Source organism: Rana temporaria, chromosome 1 (genome assembly GCF_905171775.1).
Source record: "Rana temporaria chromosome 1, aRanTem1.1, whole genome shotgun sequence".
Taxonomy (NCBI): domain Eukaryota; kingdom Metazoa; phylum Chordata; class Amphibia; order Anura; family Ranidae; genus Rana; species Rana temporaria.
The window spans coordinates 606963522-606983323 of NC_053489.1; the positions used below are offsets into that span (position 1 = coordinate 606963522).

The 19802-nt window shown below is 40.5% G+C and overlaps 1 protein-coding gene across 1 annotated transcript in view; it reads right to left on the reverse strand.

Moving 5' to 3' along the window:
* Window positions 1-19802, reverse strand: part of SLIT2 (slit guidance ligand 2) — a 397141-nt gene that overhangs the window by 125882 nt on the left and 251457 nt on the right. The window contains 1 exon segment of the mRNA XM_040335198.1: window positions 19624-19695. Within this exon segment, the coding sequence (XP_040191132.1) occupies window positions 19624-19695 (72 nt within the window).

Sequence of the window (19802 nt, forward strand, 5' to 3'; positions counted from 1 at the left end):
GCATCATGAGATCATTGAGAACAAAACAGGGTTCAAAGCTCTGCTCTAGACATGAGGAGGTCAAGGGACAGTGCACCACTGGATCACGGGGGAGCGTTGCCTGACGGGGGAGCGGAGGATCAGGTAAGTAAAACAGTTTCTCCACTCCCCTAGACAAAATGAGCAACTAACCCTTGCAGCAAGGGCACAGTGTTGGGCTTTAAGATACACAGTAATCAAAACTGAAAAGTAAATCAACAGATGCCCACTTGTTCATCACTTTTATAGTCATCCTGGAATTGCTGTACCGCACCAATTAATGCCCCTGCTGAAGAATAGAAAACTATACAGGAAGCAGAGAGGAAGTTACAAAACACATAATTCCTGCTTCTCTTCTACAAACCCTGTTAGATGATCTGTAAAAATCTTGCTGCAACTTTCTAAGGCCCCGTACACATGTCCGAGAAACTCGACGGGCAAAACACATCGTTTTGCTCGTCGAGTTCCTTGTGAAGCCGCCGAGGATCTCGGCGAGCCAAGTTTCCCCATTGACTAACGAGGAAATAGAGAACATGTTCTCTATTTGGCTCAAGGAGTTCCTCGTCGGTTTCCTCGGCCAAAAGTGTACACACGACCGTGTTTCTCGGCAGAATACGGCTCCAATCGAGTTTCTGGCTAAATTCTGCCGAGAAACTCGGTCGTGTGTACGGGGCCTAACGCTCTCACCTTCCACACGGGGACGGAGCCGTTGCAGCACCACTGCTTGTCTATGGAGAGATCGGATGAAAATGGACAGCATGTCTGTTTTCATCAGATCTCACCCGATCCAATCCGCCAGGACGGATGGCGACGTATCACCATCCGTCTGATTTTAGTGGATCAGATTGGATCGGATGTCAGCGGAAATGGTCACCGCTGACATCCGATGCGCCATAGATGAGCATGGAGCGCCCATTCAGGTCCGCCGAATAAACTGACAGGCGGCCCATTCAGGTCCGCCCGTGTGAAAGGGGCCTTTAACACAGCTGCAATGCTTGCCTGAGAGCATTTGTAGCTTACTGATTGCTTTCACCTGTTGCCTTGAAATGGCTCTTTAATTCCACAGGCACATTATAAGTCACATATAAAATAGTGGCTTGAGATTCTCCTTTTTCTCCAAATACATTTCTGTTCTTATTCATTTTATGTACAAAACCACCGTACAAGCACAGCTGCACCATACATTTCATAATATTCCTATGTTTATGATTATAAAACTGAGAAAGTAATTCTAAAAAAATAATAATAATAAAATGTATAAAACAAAGTCAGTTTGCGGCTTTAAACATGTCCCACAAAGCCAGTGACACTGGCCACAAAGACAACTCTATGCATTTTCATAGCTGTTCTCTATGAGATATCCTTTGAGACGCATGGCTCCAGGACATCCTGGGAGAGAACTAACAGACAGAGACCACCCCGTACACACCAGGTGCTCTGTTTATTAGAGGAGTTCAGTTTTCCTATAGGTTTGGCATTTAATATTGCATTAATAAAACATGCATATGGTGGTTTCCTCACAAATCCTTCATAATTACAAATAACACTATTGGAGAGAGCGAAACAATTTTTTTTCTTATCATTTTTTTTTATATTATAGCAGAGGTTTCAGCTTAGAGAGTAATTGCAGAGAATGGGAAATCTGAAACACTATACCGGAAGACACGAAAGGCAGAATGATCAATTAGTAACTGTAACTCCAAGGAATACATCAAGTGAGTATCAGAAATAATTTAAAGCATAAGAAGGAGGAGCACACTGCAGTTTGACTGCGGCAGCCTGCATGGAAATGCACAAAAGCATATCAAAATGTTTGAAAATATACCTAAGTGCACATTTTGGGTGTTGACCAGTGAAACAAAAAGTCCTGATTGCAAAATTTGAATGCTGTATACTTGGAAACAACACAAATGCAACGTAGTTTCATTTTTGTAAATCACAGTAATGTACAGCTAAAGTCAAAACTGTTTTCTTAATTTTAGTTTTGTATAAAGTAGGAAATTGTTTTAACTGCAAGTTTTTATTTCAGTTTATGTCTACATTATATAGACATAATCAAAGTGACCAATCTACTGAGACTTGAGGGAAAATCCAAATTGTTGAGTTGTCACCAGAATAGAAATAGAGGTGAAATCGTCCAACAGGGACACTTGCAGTCAGTTAACATTGTCAGCTCATCCGGTAAAACTCCCTCTCAGGCCTCGTACACACGGCCGAGGAACTCGACGTGCCAAACACATCGAGTTCCTCGGCCAGTTCAGCTCTGAAGCCGCCGAGGAGCTCGGCGGGCCGAGAGCTCCCATAGAACAACGAGGAAATAGAGAACATGTTCTCTATTTCCTCGTCGAGCTCCTCGTCGGCTTCCTCGGCCGAAAGTGTACACACGGCCGGGTTTCTCGGCAGAATTCAGCCAGAAACTCGGTCGGAAGCTGATTTCTGCCGAGGAAACTGGTCGTGTGTACGGGGCCTGAGACTTTATCCTGGAGTGTACAATTCACATGTTAAGTATTTCACATACAGTATTAAACCACAAAGCGTTTTCTTCTAGGATTTAAATTCTGGATGTACTGATCATTTTTACACAAAACACTTGTTGCAGAGTTTTCCTCAATTTGGGGGAAATTTTCTCTGGCTTTCGGTTGTGTCTACAGGACAGGAAGTGAATGGAAATACCCCTCAATGAGACAGAGAGCAAAAAACAAAAACAAAATAAAAACCTCACAGGGGTTAAAAGCCTTTCCTACTCTATTATCAAAAAAACAAGAAAAAAAACAAAAATGTTGGCTTTAGATATTTATTGGGACACGCTGAAACTGCCCATAAAATAAGAGCATTTTTTTTTTAAGTGTTAGCATGATTCTCCCCTCCCTGAATGATACCAGACATATTAGGGTAAGCTTCGGGTGGGTCAAACTGGTCCCGTCAGATGACATTGTAGTCAGTATGTACTTCTGGAACCACGCACACATAAAACATATTCAGATTTTTATAACTGGCTTTAGGATTATTGAGGCAGCATTCCGGGATTTTAGATTACAGCACAACAGTAATTGCTGATTGAATGTTATAGGAAATTACAATATCAAGCGTCTCCACAAAGGCATTCCCTTAGCATAGCACTGAATGAAGTACGGAAGCCTTGCATCCTGCTGGAGAAGCTTTCCAATTCCGGAGATTAATTTCACCCAGCAATTAAGTAAATTGGCTTTTTATTAAAGTGATAATATAGATGTACAGTACAATACTTTAACCTCCTGGACTATCTATCAAAGTCACTTAAATTGCTCAGTGGCATGAAAGGCTGCTCTTAGTGCAGTCCCAGAGAGGAATTGCTTCTAGACAAATTGGCAAAATCTTTTTATGCCATCAAATTTGCCTAATGCAGTCTGTAGGTTAATCTGAAAAAGGGTGAGCTGTATGGGTGCCCATATCTTTTTATCCTTAGCTGTCAATAGATAAATCATTGCTGACACAGCGTCTTCTAAATCATTCCTGAGAGGAGAAATCATTGAGGACAATCATCTCCCACAGTTTTACAAGATGGCACTAAACGGCGAGGTGCTTTGTAGCATTTAACGTTTCTGATATGAGATAGTAGGCTTCTTTATGCTCATTTTCCAATGTGAGCTATCTTTATACCAATAATGAGTCAGGATAACAGAAATGAGGGATCTTTGTTAAAGAGCCAAAGATTAGACGGCAGTGGTTTAAGATAATGATGAGTAATAAACTCTAATTCGGAAGATATTTCAATCATGGACTTAAACACCAGATTATGCGTGTAAATGAATGTCTAAAACAATGCAAAGGGTTATGTGAAGACATTTGGTTTAGGAACTGCAGGAGCAGATGATATGCAAGGCTGAGTGGATCCCTGGCTGCCATCCCTAGAAGACAACCACAGTTGCATAATATTGTGGTGTATGGAGATCACTTTCAGTGTCACAGAGTTGTACAGAGTCTTCCCATGAAATGCAACCTGAGTAGAGGCTGCAGATGAAAATAACAATGACTGCATTGCAGGTGCACCCATAATGATGTCATCAAAGTACGACCTAATTTTGTAATCCTACCCGGAACCTTAGATATGCATTTGGTAAATATATGTGATATATATATCATAAAAGAAAGTCTGCTACTGCAGATCTCCTGAAAATGACAATTTTCTGGTTGTTATGCTGTCACTCCTACACTTTGATTAACAGAGAAGGACTTTTCTATGACTGATGTAAACCGGTAGTTGTTTTAGGTCAGCGACATATAAACATTATATCTATGTGACCAGCGTAACAACCAGTCAACTAGAGTTTGCAGAAGCAGGTAATTAATGGCAGTCCCAGTATATCTCCAATGACCACATTACATGTATACTGTTACTACAATACTAAGACACGTGAATTATTCATTAGCCAGTTTGATACCACGTATAAAGATTGATAGTCAGGTCTATTGTCCATTTTAGGAGTTCTGTTTTTTATTATTCTTTATAAACTCTATCATACCTCCTCTATGTCCATTCTGCTACATACCTTCACATATTTTGGATGTCACTTAATTTTTTTCCAGCAGCAGCTGAATATAGGGGGGGAGGGGGTGTTCTGGACATAAATGTAACTATTTCTGGCTGGAGTTTACAGTATTCATTTAATGGCCTTTCAGGATGAAAAGAAGTCAGAATAGTCACCCATTTTACCACATACCAATTAATTCTTGTCATATTTCTTGCAAAAAATAAGTAATATCTTGCTTTCAAAACTTATGGAAAAACATTATTAATAATATAATGTTATAGAATTATAATGTAGTAAAGGAAATATAACAAAGACAGACGCTGTCCTTGGTTATTCCAATAATGATGGTTCTTGTATATCTGTAAGTGTCATATTGTATACAAGATTTGCTATAGTCATGTGTATCTCCATGCTAATTTTACCACAACAGCTTTAGGGGTTAAGTTGTAAAGAATTAGGTTTCATGGCTACGATTGCCAAAAGCTCAACATCATAAAAAAATCTATAAAGCGAAAACTGATAGCAAAATCTTCTTTAACCACCCTACTGCATGCATATACAAAGAAGCATGCCCTTGAACATGCTCATTTCTAGTGTATAAAGTACAGAATATCCAGCTCCTGGGTTTCTCCAAGCCTTTCTAATTTATTTTTTTTGAAAATTATTTTTATTCAAGCCTTTCTAATTTACATCACCTGACAGCAAAACCTTTGAAAGAATTCACTGAGGGAAGTTCAGGAGCACAGCACATTATACTTTAAAGGACAAGTCTACAATTAATAAACTATCACTAATCCTCACTACCCAACCCTGCTAAGCTAAACTACTCTAAGCATCCCTCACTCCAGCTGATTATGTATTTCCATTGCACAGCCATTGGCCAACTCAGGTGTCTATATTCTCAGTGACAAAATTATTTCCAGTCCCCATAAGCCAAAATAGGGAAGTATTTAGGATCTCCAGGCTCAATATGCAACCTATTAAAATCTACGGGGACTCAGTGCTTAGGCATGGCAAGCTAAAAAGAATGTGATGCATTCAAAGCACCGGAAACGATAATGAAGTATAATTATGGAAGGCAGAGCTTGGTGGTATAGCAGTGAAGCCTTGCATTACCCTTTGAAAATACACCAAAACCTTAAGGGATAATTATACTATTAGCATACTTATCCATTAATTGACCAATCTTTCCCCACCTTCAACACGTCCCCCCAAAATTATATTCTAACCTGTCCACTCTCCTCCCAAATCTTCTCCACTGCAAAGTCTTCCCACTAGGCAGCTTCTTCTAAATGCATAGAAAAATCTTCTATTAGTTCAGCGGGAAGGCTGTCAACAGTTGGGATGCATAATAGACAGCCACCCCATAGAAATGAATGTAGATTTTCTGAACATGCGCAAAAGAGCAATTAACCACTTCCTTACTGGGCACTTAAACCCCCTTCCTGCCCAGAGGACTTTTTGTGATTCGGCACTGCGTCGCTTTAACTGACAATTGCGCGGTCGTGCGACGTGGCTCCCAAACAAAATTGACGTCCTTTTTTTCCCACAAATAGAGCTTTCTTTTGGTGGTATTCGATCACCTCTGCGGTTTTTTTGTTGTGCTCTAAACAAAAATAGAGCGACAATTTTGAAAAAAAAAAAAAAAATGTTTTACTTGTTGCTATAATAAATAGCTCGTTTTTTTTTCTTTTTTTATCCTCAGTCTAGGCCGCTGCGTATTCTACATATTTTTTGTAAAAAAAAAAAAAAAAAATCGCAATAAGCGACAGAATTTTTTTTATTATTTTTTTTTTACTAGTAATGGCGGCGATCTGCAATTTTTATTGCGACATTATGGAGGACACATCGGACACTTTTGACACATTTTTGGTACCATTCACATTTATACTGCGATCAGTGCTATAAATATGCACTAATTACTGTATAAATGTGAGTGGCAGGGAAAGGGTTAACACTAGGGGGTGAGGAAGGGGTTAAATGTATTCCCTATATAGTGTTCTAACTGTGGGGGAAGGGGGGTGACCGATCTGTTTCCTATGTACAAGAGACACAGATCGGTCTCCTCTCTCCCTGACAGCACCGCTGTCTGTGAGAGCCGGCAATGACAAATTATCTCATATGTAAACATATGAGATCATCTCTCATTGGCCGCACAGATCGCCTAGCAAACGGCCACTCCGATTGGCCGTTCACGGCGATCTGTGATTGGCTGTGTCCAAGGGACACGGCCAGCACAGAAGTTCCCCGCTGCGCGCTCGGGAGCACGTGCGGGGAACGCGGAAAGGGGCGGACGTGAAAACACGGCGCCCCAGAGAAGTAGAACCACCCTGCGGCCGTATATAGTCGTACGGCCGTCGGGAAGTGGTTAAACACACACTTTTGCATAGCCGGCCTGACCTAACCTCATTCTACCGGTTTCGTTTTATATTACCACAAGCACATTTAATCTATATATTTATTGTTTTCGTTTTGGATGTACCGGTATTATGGAAATTATGAAATTGTTGACCATACTTCAGTTAAAAGGGTCATATCCAGCTTAATAACTCGGCTTCATAACTGGTCATTTACCAAGCAGCAAAACCGATTTTTTTTTCTTTAAATAAACATAAATATTTAGTTGTGTGTACTATGTAGGCTATGTGATTTGTAATGATGTTTTAGCGTGATTACTTAAGCGCTTTATGTTCTCACTCTCCTCTGATTGCCCTAAAGTGCATTACATTAACTAAACGAAAGAGGGCCATTAAGAATTTACTGGTTCAATTAACCTGAAAAAAAAAAGCCACTTCAGCTGCAGACATTTTATGTTTGGGGAAAATGTGAAAGAAATTCTATTAGGGGAAGTATGGCAGCTGCCACGGGCATTGCTAAAGGTCACAGCAACACATAATTTCATTTGGATGGGATTTGATGGTTACTGCTGAAGAGGAAGGATGGTGAGGTGACTGGAGTGAATTTAGGACATCTGTATTCATATATACAGCACTCCTATTCCCAAAGAGGCAATAGCCTGACATAAAGGTGCAGTGCCGCAATGGGTCAAAAAGCAGCAGAGAAGAGTGTGTTCCTCTATGAAACCAAAGTTACAGTCTACAAAGCTATATTTAAAAGTAAACCAACACTTAATACTAAGCTGTAAAATGTAACATTTCTTCTGAAAAAGTTTCCTCTGGTCACCCCCTGGGACCTCCTGGATGGGTTTAGTATGCAAGGACTGATTTTGCTCAAAGTCAGTGCTCAGCCACCTCATCCCACAACGTAACGCAAGTCGCTCTTAATAGCTCCTAGCTTTCGATTGCAGGAGAAAGGGAAAGGAGTGTTTCTCAAAACAAACTTTGAACAAAGTCAGTATTTACATCATTTTGCAAAGGCTTACATCTTTAGTGGTGAACATGCTGTGAGAGTGCGATAGCGGCAGTGTAGCACCTATATAAATATGATATACGATTCTGTAAAGCGCTGCATAAACTGTTGGCGCTATATAAATCCTGTATAATAATAGTATATAGATGTCTTTTTGATGTATTTTTGTATCTATATAAAACAAAATTGCCATAGATTTGTACATTTTATGAAAGTGAGAAACAGCCATAGCCTTGACAATTCCATAGGAGATGAAACTGATAATATGGGAGAATAGAAGTTAGATGCCAAGAAACTATACTAGCTATAGGCTAGGATGGGATGGCTCTGCCTGCATCAATACTGCTGAATTACAGACCCAAATAAAAATGCAGCTAATGAAAGTTAGATTTGGTCATGTCTTTGATTTCTCCTGGTAATTTAGTAGAAAAGCTAAAACCTCAGCATAGCATAACAGTCAAGCAACTCACATTTTCAGATGGAAAGCTCACCATTGGTAACTTGGATATTGGTCTCATGGCAGATTTCAGTTAAACTTTGCTAAACTTTAGCTTCAAGCCCCCTGGCAATAGGAGATTATGGGGCCACACAGTATATACACACAGAGGCCTCGTACACACGACCAGTTTCCTCGGCAGAATTCAGCTTCCGACCGAGTTTCTGGCTGAATTCTGCCGAGGAAACTGGTCGTGTGTACACTTTCGGCCGAGGAAGCCGACGAGGAGCTCGACGAGGAAATAGAGAACATGTTCTCTATTTCCTCGTTGTTCTATGGGAGCTCTCGCCCCGCCGAGCTCCTCGGCGGCTTCAGTGCTGAACTGGCCGAGGAACTCGATGTGTTTGGCACGTCGAGTTCCTCGGCCGTGTGTACGAGGCCATACAGTATACACACACAGACACACAATATACACACACAGTATACATACACACAGAATACACATACACACACTGAAAAGGTACTGGAGAGGCGGGCAGCTATAATCTTGTGATTTTTATAAAAACATAGATTTTTACATACTGTCCCTGATTTTACTGAGGCTGGCAACCCTGATGGGGCCCCCTAGTGGCATGGGACCCTCGGGCAGTGCCGATTGTCCGAATGGTCAGTACGCCCCTGCTTCAAGAAGGTAAAGCAGAACTTTACCCATAACATCTTGATAACAAAATATGTTCTTTAGCAAGGAACATACAGTACATTCCAATAATTTTGCTACCAAAACTAGCGTGTGTTGTAAATTGCCTCCAAAATTGCTCCTGTTTCTTCTTGCTGGAGGGTGCCATTTTGCTTAACCACTTCCCGCCCGGTCAATAGACAATTGATGTCCGGGAAGTTGTTGTGAAATCCTGACTGGACGTCTATTGACGTCCAGCAGGATTACATGCCGGCGTGCGTGGCGATCGGTGATGCGGGGTGTCAGTCTAATCCCCATCAGTGCCACCCATAAGTGCCGCCCATGATGGCCCATCTGTGTCGCCTATGAGTGCCCAGTGCCACCTATGAGTGCCCATCAGTGCCGCCTATGAGTGCCCATCAGTGCCGCATACCAGTGTCGCCTATCAGTGCCCATCAGTGCCGCCTCACCGGTGCCCATCAGTGCCGCCTCACCGGTGCCCATTAGTGCCGCCATATCAGTGCCCGTAATCCAAGAAGAAAACTTACTTATTTACAAAAAAAATAACAGAAAAAAATAAAAACTTTTTTTTTTCATTTTTTTTTATCTTTTTTTAGTTGTTGCGCAAAAAATTAAGGTGATTAAATACCACCAAAAGAAAGCTCTATTTGTGGGAATAAAATGATAAAAAAAAATGTTTGGGTACAGTGTAGCATGACCGCGCAATTGTCATTCAAATGTGACAGCGCTGAAAGCTGAAATTGGCTTGGGCAGGAAGGTGCGTAAGTGCCCGGCATGGAAGTGGTTAAACCCATCAATTTATCAGTTATGCCGCGTACACACGGTCGTTTTTTGTGATGAAAAAAATGACATTTTTAAAAACGTCATTTAAAATGACCATGTGTGGGGAAAACGTAGTTTAAATTACATTCCTGAAATGCAGGATTTCTTTCACATTTGTTGTGTCCTTAACCAAACTGTCAAACCATCAAATGGTTGGTATCATAACTGTGCAGCATCATGGCAGTTGCAGATCAAACAGAAGCAGCTTCCTTGGATAAGAGGGTTTAATTATGCTTTAAAGTTGTCAACAGATCTGCCTCTACAAATTTATCAGTGCCTAAAAATTGAGAATAACTGAGAATGTGCAGAACAGGGTTAATGTATTACTGGATTTTAAACAGTAAAGGCACTTATTTTATATGTTTTAAATAGCTATACTTGCAAAAATCTGAAGTGATCTAGCAAACCTTTTCTGACTAAAATTTCACTTCAGCCTAGGTTCACATTTGAGCGATTTGTCATGCGATTTGAGAGATCATTTGCATGACACGTTGCAGCCTATTGGTGGCAATGGCTCTAATCCAATCGGTGCGATTTTGCAATGCTGCACCGATTTGCAAAAGTAGTTCCTGCACTACATATGACAATTTCAGGTGCGACTTCAATTGACATCTGTGTATGAAGCCACTCAGATGTCTATCAAGTAGCACCTGAAATCGCGCTGACCTTGCTACTTTGAAATCGCGCTACTTTAGGTAAAGTAGAGTGATTTCAAAGTAGCATCAATGTGAAACTGGGCTTAATGTGGTTTACGTCTTCAAAAAAAGGACCCAGACAATCAACAGTCATTAAATCCACTGGTCAATCCCTTTATGTTCCACCATCTGGTACGTTGGGGCTTGCATTCTACCCTTCCTTCTAGCCATTATAAAATATTCTCACACAAGAAAAAAACAAAACCTGATGCCTTCTGTTATCTTACTCTGGACTAAGACCAACCATTTTAAATTTACAGCCCCAATTCTCCTGTTTAAAGTGTCTAAAGAATTTGGTGATGTATAAGTGTATGGGGTTGATTTACTAAAGCCAAAAATATTTTTCACTTTGCATAGGAAGTTGTACTGTGGAAGGGAATTTTTCCCAGAGCTTCGTGAATGTAGTGAAATGTCACTTCGCAGAAAATACTCAAACATGGGCAAGGAAAAGAGAAAAATACAGCATTTTTGCTTGCATGTGAATGGATTATGGAAGTCAGAGCTTCCCATGATTCACTAAGCCCTGGGAAAAATTCCCTTGCGCAGTGGAGTTTCCTTTGCAACAGTCTATTTGCCTTTAGTAAATCAACCCCAATATTACCATAGTGTCTTCCACTGTCAGGCCTCGTACAAACGACCGAGTTTCTCGGCAAAAACCAGCAAGAAACTTCTGGGGCTTTTTTTGCCGAGGAAACCGTGTGTACACTTTTCGACGAAGAAACTGTTGAGGATCTCGTCGAGACAAAAAGAGAGCATGTCTTCTTTTTCCTCGACGGGAATGGGGAAATTTGGCTCGCCGAGATCCTCGACAGCCTAACAAGGAACTTGACGAGCAAAACGATGTGTTTCGCCCGTCGAGTTTCTCGGTCATGTGTACGAGGCTTAAGAAGGGCCAAGTGGTGAGGAAAACACCTGTCACCTGAGACAATTCCATTTTTCTACCACTTCTATAGGAAGACATAGTCCTGCTATTGAGGTATGCCTGGATTTATTTCTCTACAAACTGAAAACCACAGGCTGAATAAACTACTATGACTAAACAGAATACCAGAAATCCCAGGTCAATTTATCAATTATCTGAATCACCTTCATCGTCATTACCCATTAACGTGCATCTTCTTCAGTCTCCCAGAACTACCAGTCAACAGCTGCACATAAGCACAGCCACTATTTGTTAAACACCAATGAAATATGAGGCTGTAACGCCATCAAATTTTTCATCCATTTTTAATGCTACAGCAAAGGCGTAGGAAAGGCGAATGAGAAAAAAACACAGTGAAGTAAATTAAATTGCCCGTGTAAAAATATCACTGGTAAGAAATCATCATTGTCAATATCAGAAGCTATTTACGATTTCATTAGGAATCAGATAATAAGGCAGCAATGCCATAAGTAAAGATGACTGAGCAGTTTGTCAGCCTGGAGTTAGGCAATGGATAAAGATTACACATGAATCAATATATCAATATTATCCACTTTCCTCACTCTGCTTTTACATGTGCCAGAATGTTTTGTGTACATGCAGTGACTTTGTTCAAGAATGTCAGTGAAGACAAATGATGAGATCTCTTCTAAGATGTCTTATGGACACATCTTGGCCAGACTCCATACACCAGTGAAAGCCAATCTGTGGCATACCGGCTACCGAGGAACTGAAAGACATGCCTACTGTCCTGCTCACAGTGAATGTTGGGATTTAAAATTTCCTGATACAGGGTTAAAACACAAAGTAGGCAAGCACAGTGCCTACTTATCAGCGTATCCTATTTAGGTAGTACAGTCCTGGTTTTAGTCCTCCTACAGGGAAAAAAAGTATCCGTTTTCACCAAATAATGAAGATTTTGCTGTAATTAAAAAAGTACTGCCAAAGCTCATTTGGCTGTACTTCTCCTGTGGGTCCTAGAAGTGCAGTTCATTCTGCATTCCTGGGACCCGTTTTCAGCAGACAGCGAGCTGAAATCTGCTGTCTGTTGACCTCACAGAGCCGGGAATGGTCAGGATCTGTCCACATGCCTGGACCGACACCCGGCTCAGCCTCTCAGCGAGTAGCTGAGATCTTGAGCCGGCCACTCCCTCCACAGCCCAGCGCTCCAGTGTGCACAGGAGGGGCAGAACAGATAGTGGTGGCTGACAGTCACCAGCTCTCTGCTCACGGAGCACTGAGCGAACAACGGCCTTAGGCTGCATTCACACAACAGCTTTCAGAATTGCAGGCAGATTTTGCCACAATTCTGACAGTGCTCATGTGCGAATGACAAATCGCAGAACTCACATTTGAGATGCCATTCATTTGAATGACACCTCAAATCGTGGTGTGGGTCTACCGCGATTGCCGCGCAATAAAACGTGCTGCAATCGTGGCAATCGGCAGAAAAGGGTACGAATATTCTACAAAGTTGGTTAAAAGTCTTGGCATAGATCACCCAGTGGGGATTGTTTTTTTCTCAACAAAAGTGGAGTTACACTTTAAGCACCTTTTTTGTTTAGGTAAAATGCTTTATCTTTTAAGTTTGAGGCCTCGTACACACGACCGAGAAACTCGACGGGCAAAACACATCGTTTTGCTCGTCGAGTTCCTTGTTAGGCTGTCGAGGATCTCGGCAAGCCAAATTTCTCCATTGCCGTAGAGCAGGGATAAGCAATTAGCGGACCTCCAGCTGTTGCCAAACTACAAGTCCCATCATGCCTCTGCCTCTGGGAGTCATGCTTGATGCTGTCAGAGTCTCGCTATGCCTCATGGGACTTGTAGTTTGGCAACATCTGGAGGTCCGCTAATTGCTTATCCCTGCCGTAGAGGAAAAAGAAGACATGCTCTCTTTTTGGCTCGACGAGATCCTCGACAGTTTCCTCGTTGAAAAGTGTACACATGACCGGTTTCCTCGGCAAAAAAAAAACAGCAAGTTTCTTGCTGGTTTTTGCAGAGAAACTCAGTCGTGTGTACGAGGCCTCAGACTTCATTGCTGTGCACATCTTAGCTACTGAATCTATTCGTTTATAGGTATATGTGTGCGCCTGTGTATGTAACATGGATGTGGAGAAAGATAATTGAAATTATGGATAAACAAACATATATAGTTACATAGTTAGTCTGGATGAAAAAAAAACAGTCTAGTTCTGTGATGGCGAACCTTGGCACCCCAGATGTTTTGGAACTACATTTCCCATAATGCTCATGCACTCTGCAGTGTAGTTGAACATCATGGGAAATGTAGTTCCAAAACATCTGGGGTGCCAAGGTTCACCATCACTGGTCTAGTTCAATCAAAAAAAGGGGGGAAAAATATCCTTAAAAAATAAAAATAAAAAAATTCTATATATACAACCCTATACCCACAGTTGATCCAGAGGAAGGAAAAAAACCTGAAAAGAATGAACCAATTTTCTCCAGCAGGGGAGAAAATTCCTTCCTGATCCCCTGAGAGGCAACCAGTTATTCTGTGGATCAACTTTATCTATAAATGTTAGTATCCAGTTATATTATGTACATTTAAGAAATAATCCAGACCTTTTTTAAAGCAATCACTGAGCTGGAAAGAACCGTCTCTTGAGGGAGTCTATTCCACATTTTCACAGTTCTTACTGTGAAGAAACCTTCCCGTATTTCGAGATCAAATCTCTTTTCCTCCATATGTAAAGAGTGCCCCCTTGTCCTCTGTGTTGACCTTAAACCGGTTGTATACCCCGCTTGGTAATTTTCACATACAGGTAAGCCTATAATAACACTTGCCTGTAGGTAAAATGAATATCTCTTAAACCTGCACGGTTTAGGAGATATTAATCCTGCACACTGCCACTGCCGTCCGTGGTGCATATGCTCTTAAGGTCCGGTGGATTGTGCCGGCACTTCAGAGCTCCTTGGCAGAATGATGTCATTCCATTGCAGCTCCGGCCACTCACAGCACCAGAGCCAGCAAACCCAGAAGAAATGCAGAGGGAACATGTCAGCCCTGTCAGCAGTGACCGGGCGCACTGCGTGGGCCTTGTTCTAAGTTAAGTATTTTGATGCATACTAGCACATTATGCTTTTGTTTTGCAGGGGGGGGGGGGGGTTTCAGTGGTTTACTACTGCTTTAAAGTGAATAACTCAACACCAAGTTCACTATATGGACCACTTATGTATTTATACATATTGATCATATATCCTCTTCTCAAGACAGAATAAATTCAGTTCCTCATAGCTGAGCTCCTCCATGCCTCTTATCAGTTTAAGCAATAGTTCATCAAAGTGCATGTGCAATACAATCACTGAAGTGCAAATGAAGTCCACCTAAATGTGCTTCTGTAACAAGGATGACTATCTCAAAGACCAGGTGTTCCAATGATGGTAGCCTAATGTCCTGTACACGCGATCAGTTCGTCTGATGAAAACGAATCGATTAATTTTTTCATCAGATATCCGATGAAGCTGACTTTCATCAGTCTTGCCTACACACCATCGGTTAAAAATCCGATCGTGTCCAACGCGGTGACGTAAAACACAACGACGTGCAGAGAAAAATTAAGTTCAATGCTTCCGAGCATGCGTCGACTTGATTCTGAGCATGCGTGGATTTTTGACCAATGGATTTCCCCACAGACAATAATTTTTTTCGATCGTTTTTTTAACCATACGAAATTTTTAAAACAGGTTCTAATTTTTTTTCACCTATGGGAAAAAAACTGATTGGGCCCACACACGATCGGCTCGTCTGATGAAAACGGTCCATCGGTCCGTTTTCATCAGACGAGCCGATCGTGTGTGCAGGGCATTAGAGTTAGTCCATAGAAGAAGATGTCAAAACAAGTAAGTATTGTGAAATGGAAAATAAACAAAGAAATCCTCCTGCTGGTCTCCCAGAACTCCCACCTCCTTATCGTAATAATGAGCATAAAGAATCTCATATGGGTCAGCCTCTTGTTATATTATCTCCCATTCTCTCCTCTTCTGTATGCAAATCGGGTTCCAGCCGGTGTCCTACGTCGTTACGTCACACTCCTCGTGACTTCATCAGGGGAACCTGATTGGTTATTAAGGGTTGACGTAACGACGGCTGACGCAAACCGGAAGTGAACGGAATCTATGTGAGAAGGCATCCTGCACGTCGTTTTTTATTGTGTGACTTGTACTTTTTATTTCCATGTAAGAGACCATCTTTTAGTTTTAAAAAAAAACCTTTTTAATGGTAATACACTATTGGAGGCCTTTTTTTTTATCTCTCTCTTTCCCCCATGGTTGTGGATCTACTTGAGACCTGATCTACAGCAATGGAGAGATAGATATACCTCCTAGCCAGGAGAGTTATACCGGCTGGAATTCGATTTGCATACAGATCTGGATGAGAAGGAGGAGAGAATGGGAGATAATATAACAAGAGGCTGACCCATATGAGATTCTTTATGCTCATTATTACGATAAGGAGGTGAGAGTTCTGGGAGACCAGCAGGAGGATTCTGTGTTTATTTTCCATTTCACAATACTTACTTGTTTTGACATCTTCTTCTATGGACTAACTCTAATGCCCTGTACACACGATCAGTTTTTCTGATGAAAACGGTCTGATGGAACCAAAATGAACCAAAATGATGGGGCCCACACATGGTCGTGTGTGGGCCCCATCGTTTTTTTTCCCATCGGTGAAAAAAAATAGAACCTATTTTAAAATGTTCTGATGGTTAAAAAAACGATAGAAAAAAACGATCGTCTGTGGGGGAATCCATCGGTCAAAAATCCATGCATGCTCAGAATTAGGTCGACGCATGCTCGGAAGCATTGAACTTCATTTTTCTCAGCACGTCGTTGTGTTTTACGTCACCGCGTTGGACACGATCAGATTTTTAACTGATGGTGTGTAGGCAAGACTGATGAAAGTCAGCTTCATCGGATATCTGATGAAAAAATCCATCGGTCCGTTTTCATCAGATGAACCGATCGTGTGTACATGGCATAAGGCTACCATCATTGGAACACCTGGTCTTTGAGATAGTCATCCTTGTTACAGATGCACATTTAGGTGGACTTTATTTGCACTTGAGTGATTGTATTACACATGCACTTTGATGAACTATTGCTCATCCTCATATTTATTTATTTATTTATGGTTTTGTGCGACATTTGCATCACTTATATATACTTTTTAGTGTATATTCCTACTTAAGTCTCCAGTTTCACACTATTTTCATTTAATGCTTGTATACTCATATCTTGCTTGTTATCATTATTATTATTTTCATTAAGCGCGATATCACTTCCTTTATCATCATTTTTACTATTTGTGTACAGCGAACACTTTATAGATATTGCTGCTCTGTTATCTTCACCTAGTATACCATTCACTATCTACTCACAGTTGCGCGAGAGATCACCACACATTCTTATCAGTTTGGTTGCCCTTCTCTGCACTTTCTCCAGTTCTCCCATAACCTTTTTGTGAACTATGGTATGGCTATGGTAAGGTGCAATAAGAAACTCACCTAAGGACAAGTGTCAATAGAGAAACAGCAAGTAAATGCACTCACATGATCTTATCCCTCGGAAGAATTTTTGGCAGAGACAGCCTTTGGTTTGGAAAAATAAGAGCATGCTCTAGCTCCTCTACTGCCAAGATAAATCACTGTTTAATCTATGCGGTCTATTTTGTGTCACTGGCTTGTTTCATGCCATGGAAGTAGAGGGATAAGGTGCTCTATGATCACTGTGAGGCCGCCAAGAAATCAACCACATTGTGATAAAATGTTACAGTCACGTGAATCAATTAAATAAGATATTTTTAGGCTGTCATTTTTTTTATACTTATTTTATATTTTCTAGGTTTAAAGTTAATGTGACACTCTAGGCCAATCAGGCACCAAACCAGAATCTACTTAAAGGGCAACTCCACTTTCAGGGAATTTTTTATATACCATATTAGGATTGCTACACAAGTCGTTCTATTGATTAGTGTTAACAAAATGTATCTGTTTTGTTCATTCTGCAGCTAGATATGATTTTCTAAAACTGTCAAGCCTCGTACACACGACCGAGTTTCTCATGAAAAAAACAGCAAGAAACTTGCTGGTATTTTTTTTTGGCCGAGGAAACCCGTCGTGTGTGCACTTTTCGACGAGGAAACTGTCGAGGATCTCGTCGAGCCAAAAAAAGAGCTTGTCTTCTTTTTCCTCGACGGGAATGGGGAAATTTGGCTCACCGAGATCCTCGACAGCCTAACAAGGAACTCGACGAGCAAAACGATGTGTTTCGCCCGTCGAGTTTCTCGGTCGTGTGTACGAGGCTTTAGAGTATTCAAACTTCTATGTGTATGATTACTTTGGAGACAACAAGGTTATGTGTAAATGACAAGTACAATTGAACAAATTTACAGTTTGTACATTGCTTGGTGCTTCACTAAGAATGTTTTTGAAGAGAAATACTATCTCAGACAATTTGCATTTCACCACAGATACCAACCTTATCCCTTATTTCCAGTATGTGAGATAAAGGGAAACAGGAGTGTTATGTGACATCAATGACCATCATTCCATGGGGGGGTCTAGACAATGCTCTTACATCCATGAAAAATAAATTTGACAAACTGATAATTGTGGGTGGTCCCACAACTATAATATGATTCCATAGGGACCTGATTTTCTGAACTTGTATTCAATACCTTTTGCAATGTGTAAGTAGAATAAAATGCCTTTGAAATTTCAATTATTATAGAAACAATCACAAACTAAAAATCAATTGGTGATAATTTGTATATATATATATATATATATATATATATATATATATATATATATATATATATATATATATATATATATATATACACATATACACAATCTATATATACAGTGAGTACACCCCTCACATTTTTGTAGATATTTTATTCTATCTTTTCATGTGACAACACTGAAGAAATTACACTTTGCTACACAGCTTGTATGGCAGTGTAAATTTGTTGTCCCCTTCAAAAAAACTCAACACACAACCATTAATGTCTAAATCGCTGGCAAATAAAGTGAGTAAACCCCTAAGTGAAAATGACCAAATTGAGCCCAATTAGCCCCCCCCCCAGTGTCATGTGACCCGTTAATGTTACAAGGTCTCGGGTGTGAATGGGGAGCAAATGTGTAAAATTTGGTACTATCAGTCTCATGCTCTCATAGTGGTCACTGGAAGTTCAACATGGCACCTCATGGCAAAGAACTCTTTGAGGATCTGAAAAAAAAAATTGTTGCTCTACATAAAGATGGCATAGGCTATAAGAACATTGCCAAGACCCTGAAACTGAGCTGCAGCACGGTGGCCAAGACCATTAAACGGTTTAACAGGACAGGTTCCACTCAGAACTTATCCACCAGCTCTGTGATGTTGTCATAGAGGAGTGGAAGAGGACTTCAGTGGCAACTTGTAAAGCTCTAGTGAACCCCATGTCCAAGAGGGTTAAAGCAGTGCTGGAAAATAATGGTGGCCACAAAAAATATTGACACTTTGGTCCTAATTTGGACATTTTCACTTAGGGGTGTACTCACGTTTGTTGCCAGTGGTTCAGACATTGATGGCTGTTTGTTGAGTTATTTTGAGGGGACAGCAAATTTACACTGGTATACAAGCTGTACACTCACTACTTAACACTGAAGAAATTACACTTTGCTACAATGAAGTTACATGAAAATATTTATTTTTCAAATATGTGAGGGGTGTACTCACTTTTGTGAGTTACTGTATATATATATATATATATATATATATATATATATATATATATATATATATATATATATACACACACACATTGTATATTATATTCTCCACCTATTCATTTTGGTTCCAGTAATTAACTCTTAGTTTCACATGTAAAGGGTTAAAATGTTTATTGCATCTCTTAAAATATCTTTATGAAAAACAGGAGAGTGAGATTAGAAATCGCACTTTATGAGTTCTACATGTAAGAATGATTTCCTGTGCAGAACTTCTGCTGGTATACATTTTTGAAAAGAGGTCAAAATATTGTTTGAATCCCATAAAACATTAGTTCTGTGGTATTAAGGTATGCACTGCATTACACAATGTCATAAACCCCAAACGACACAGCTCTACAGGAAAATACTTACAGATTTTTAATATCTACCGCTCCACGGAACGCCTTTCTTGGGATGGCCTGGATCTGGTTTTCACTGAGGTCTCTAGAAAGAGAAATAAAAAGAAAATGTGAATTTGCTGCATGGATATGGGGATAATTTTACAGGGGATTCAAATATAAATGCTTGACAGCGCCTGGACTATTTAGGTG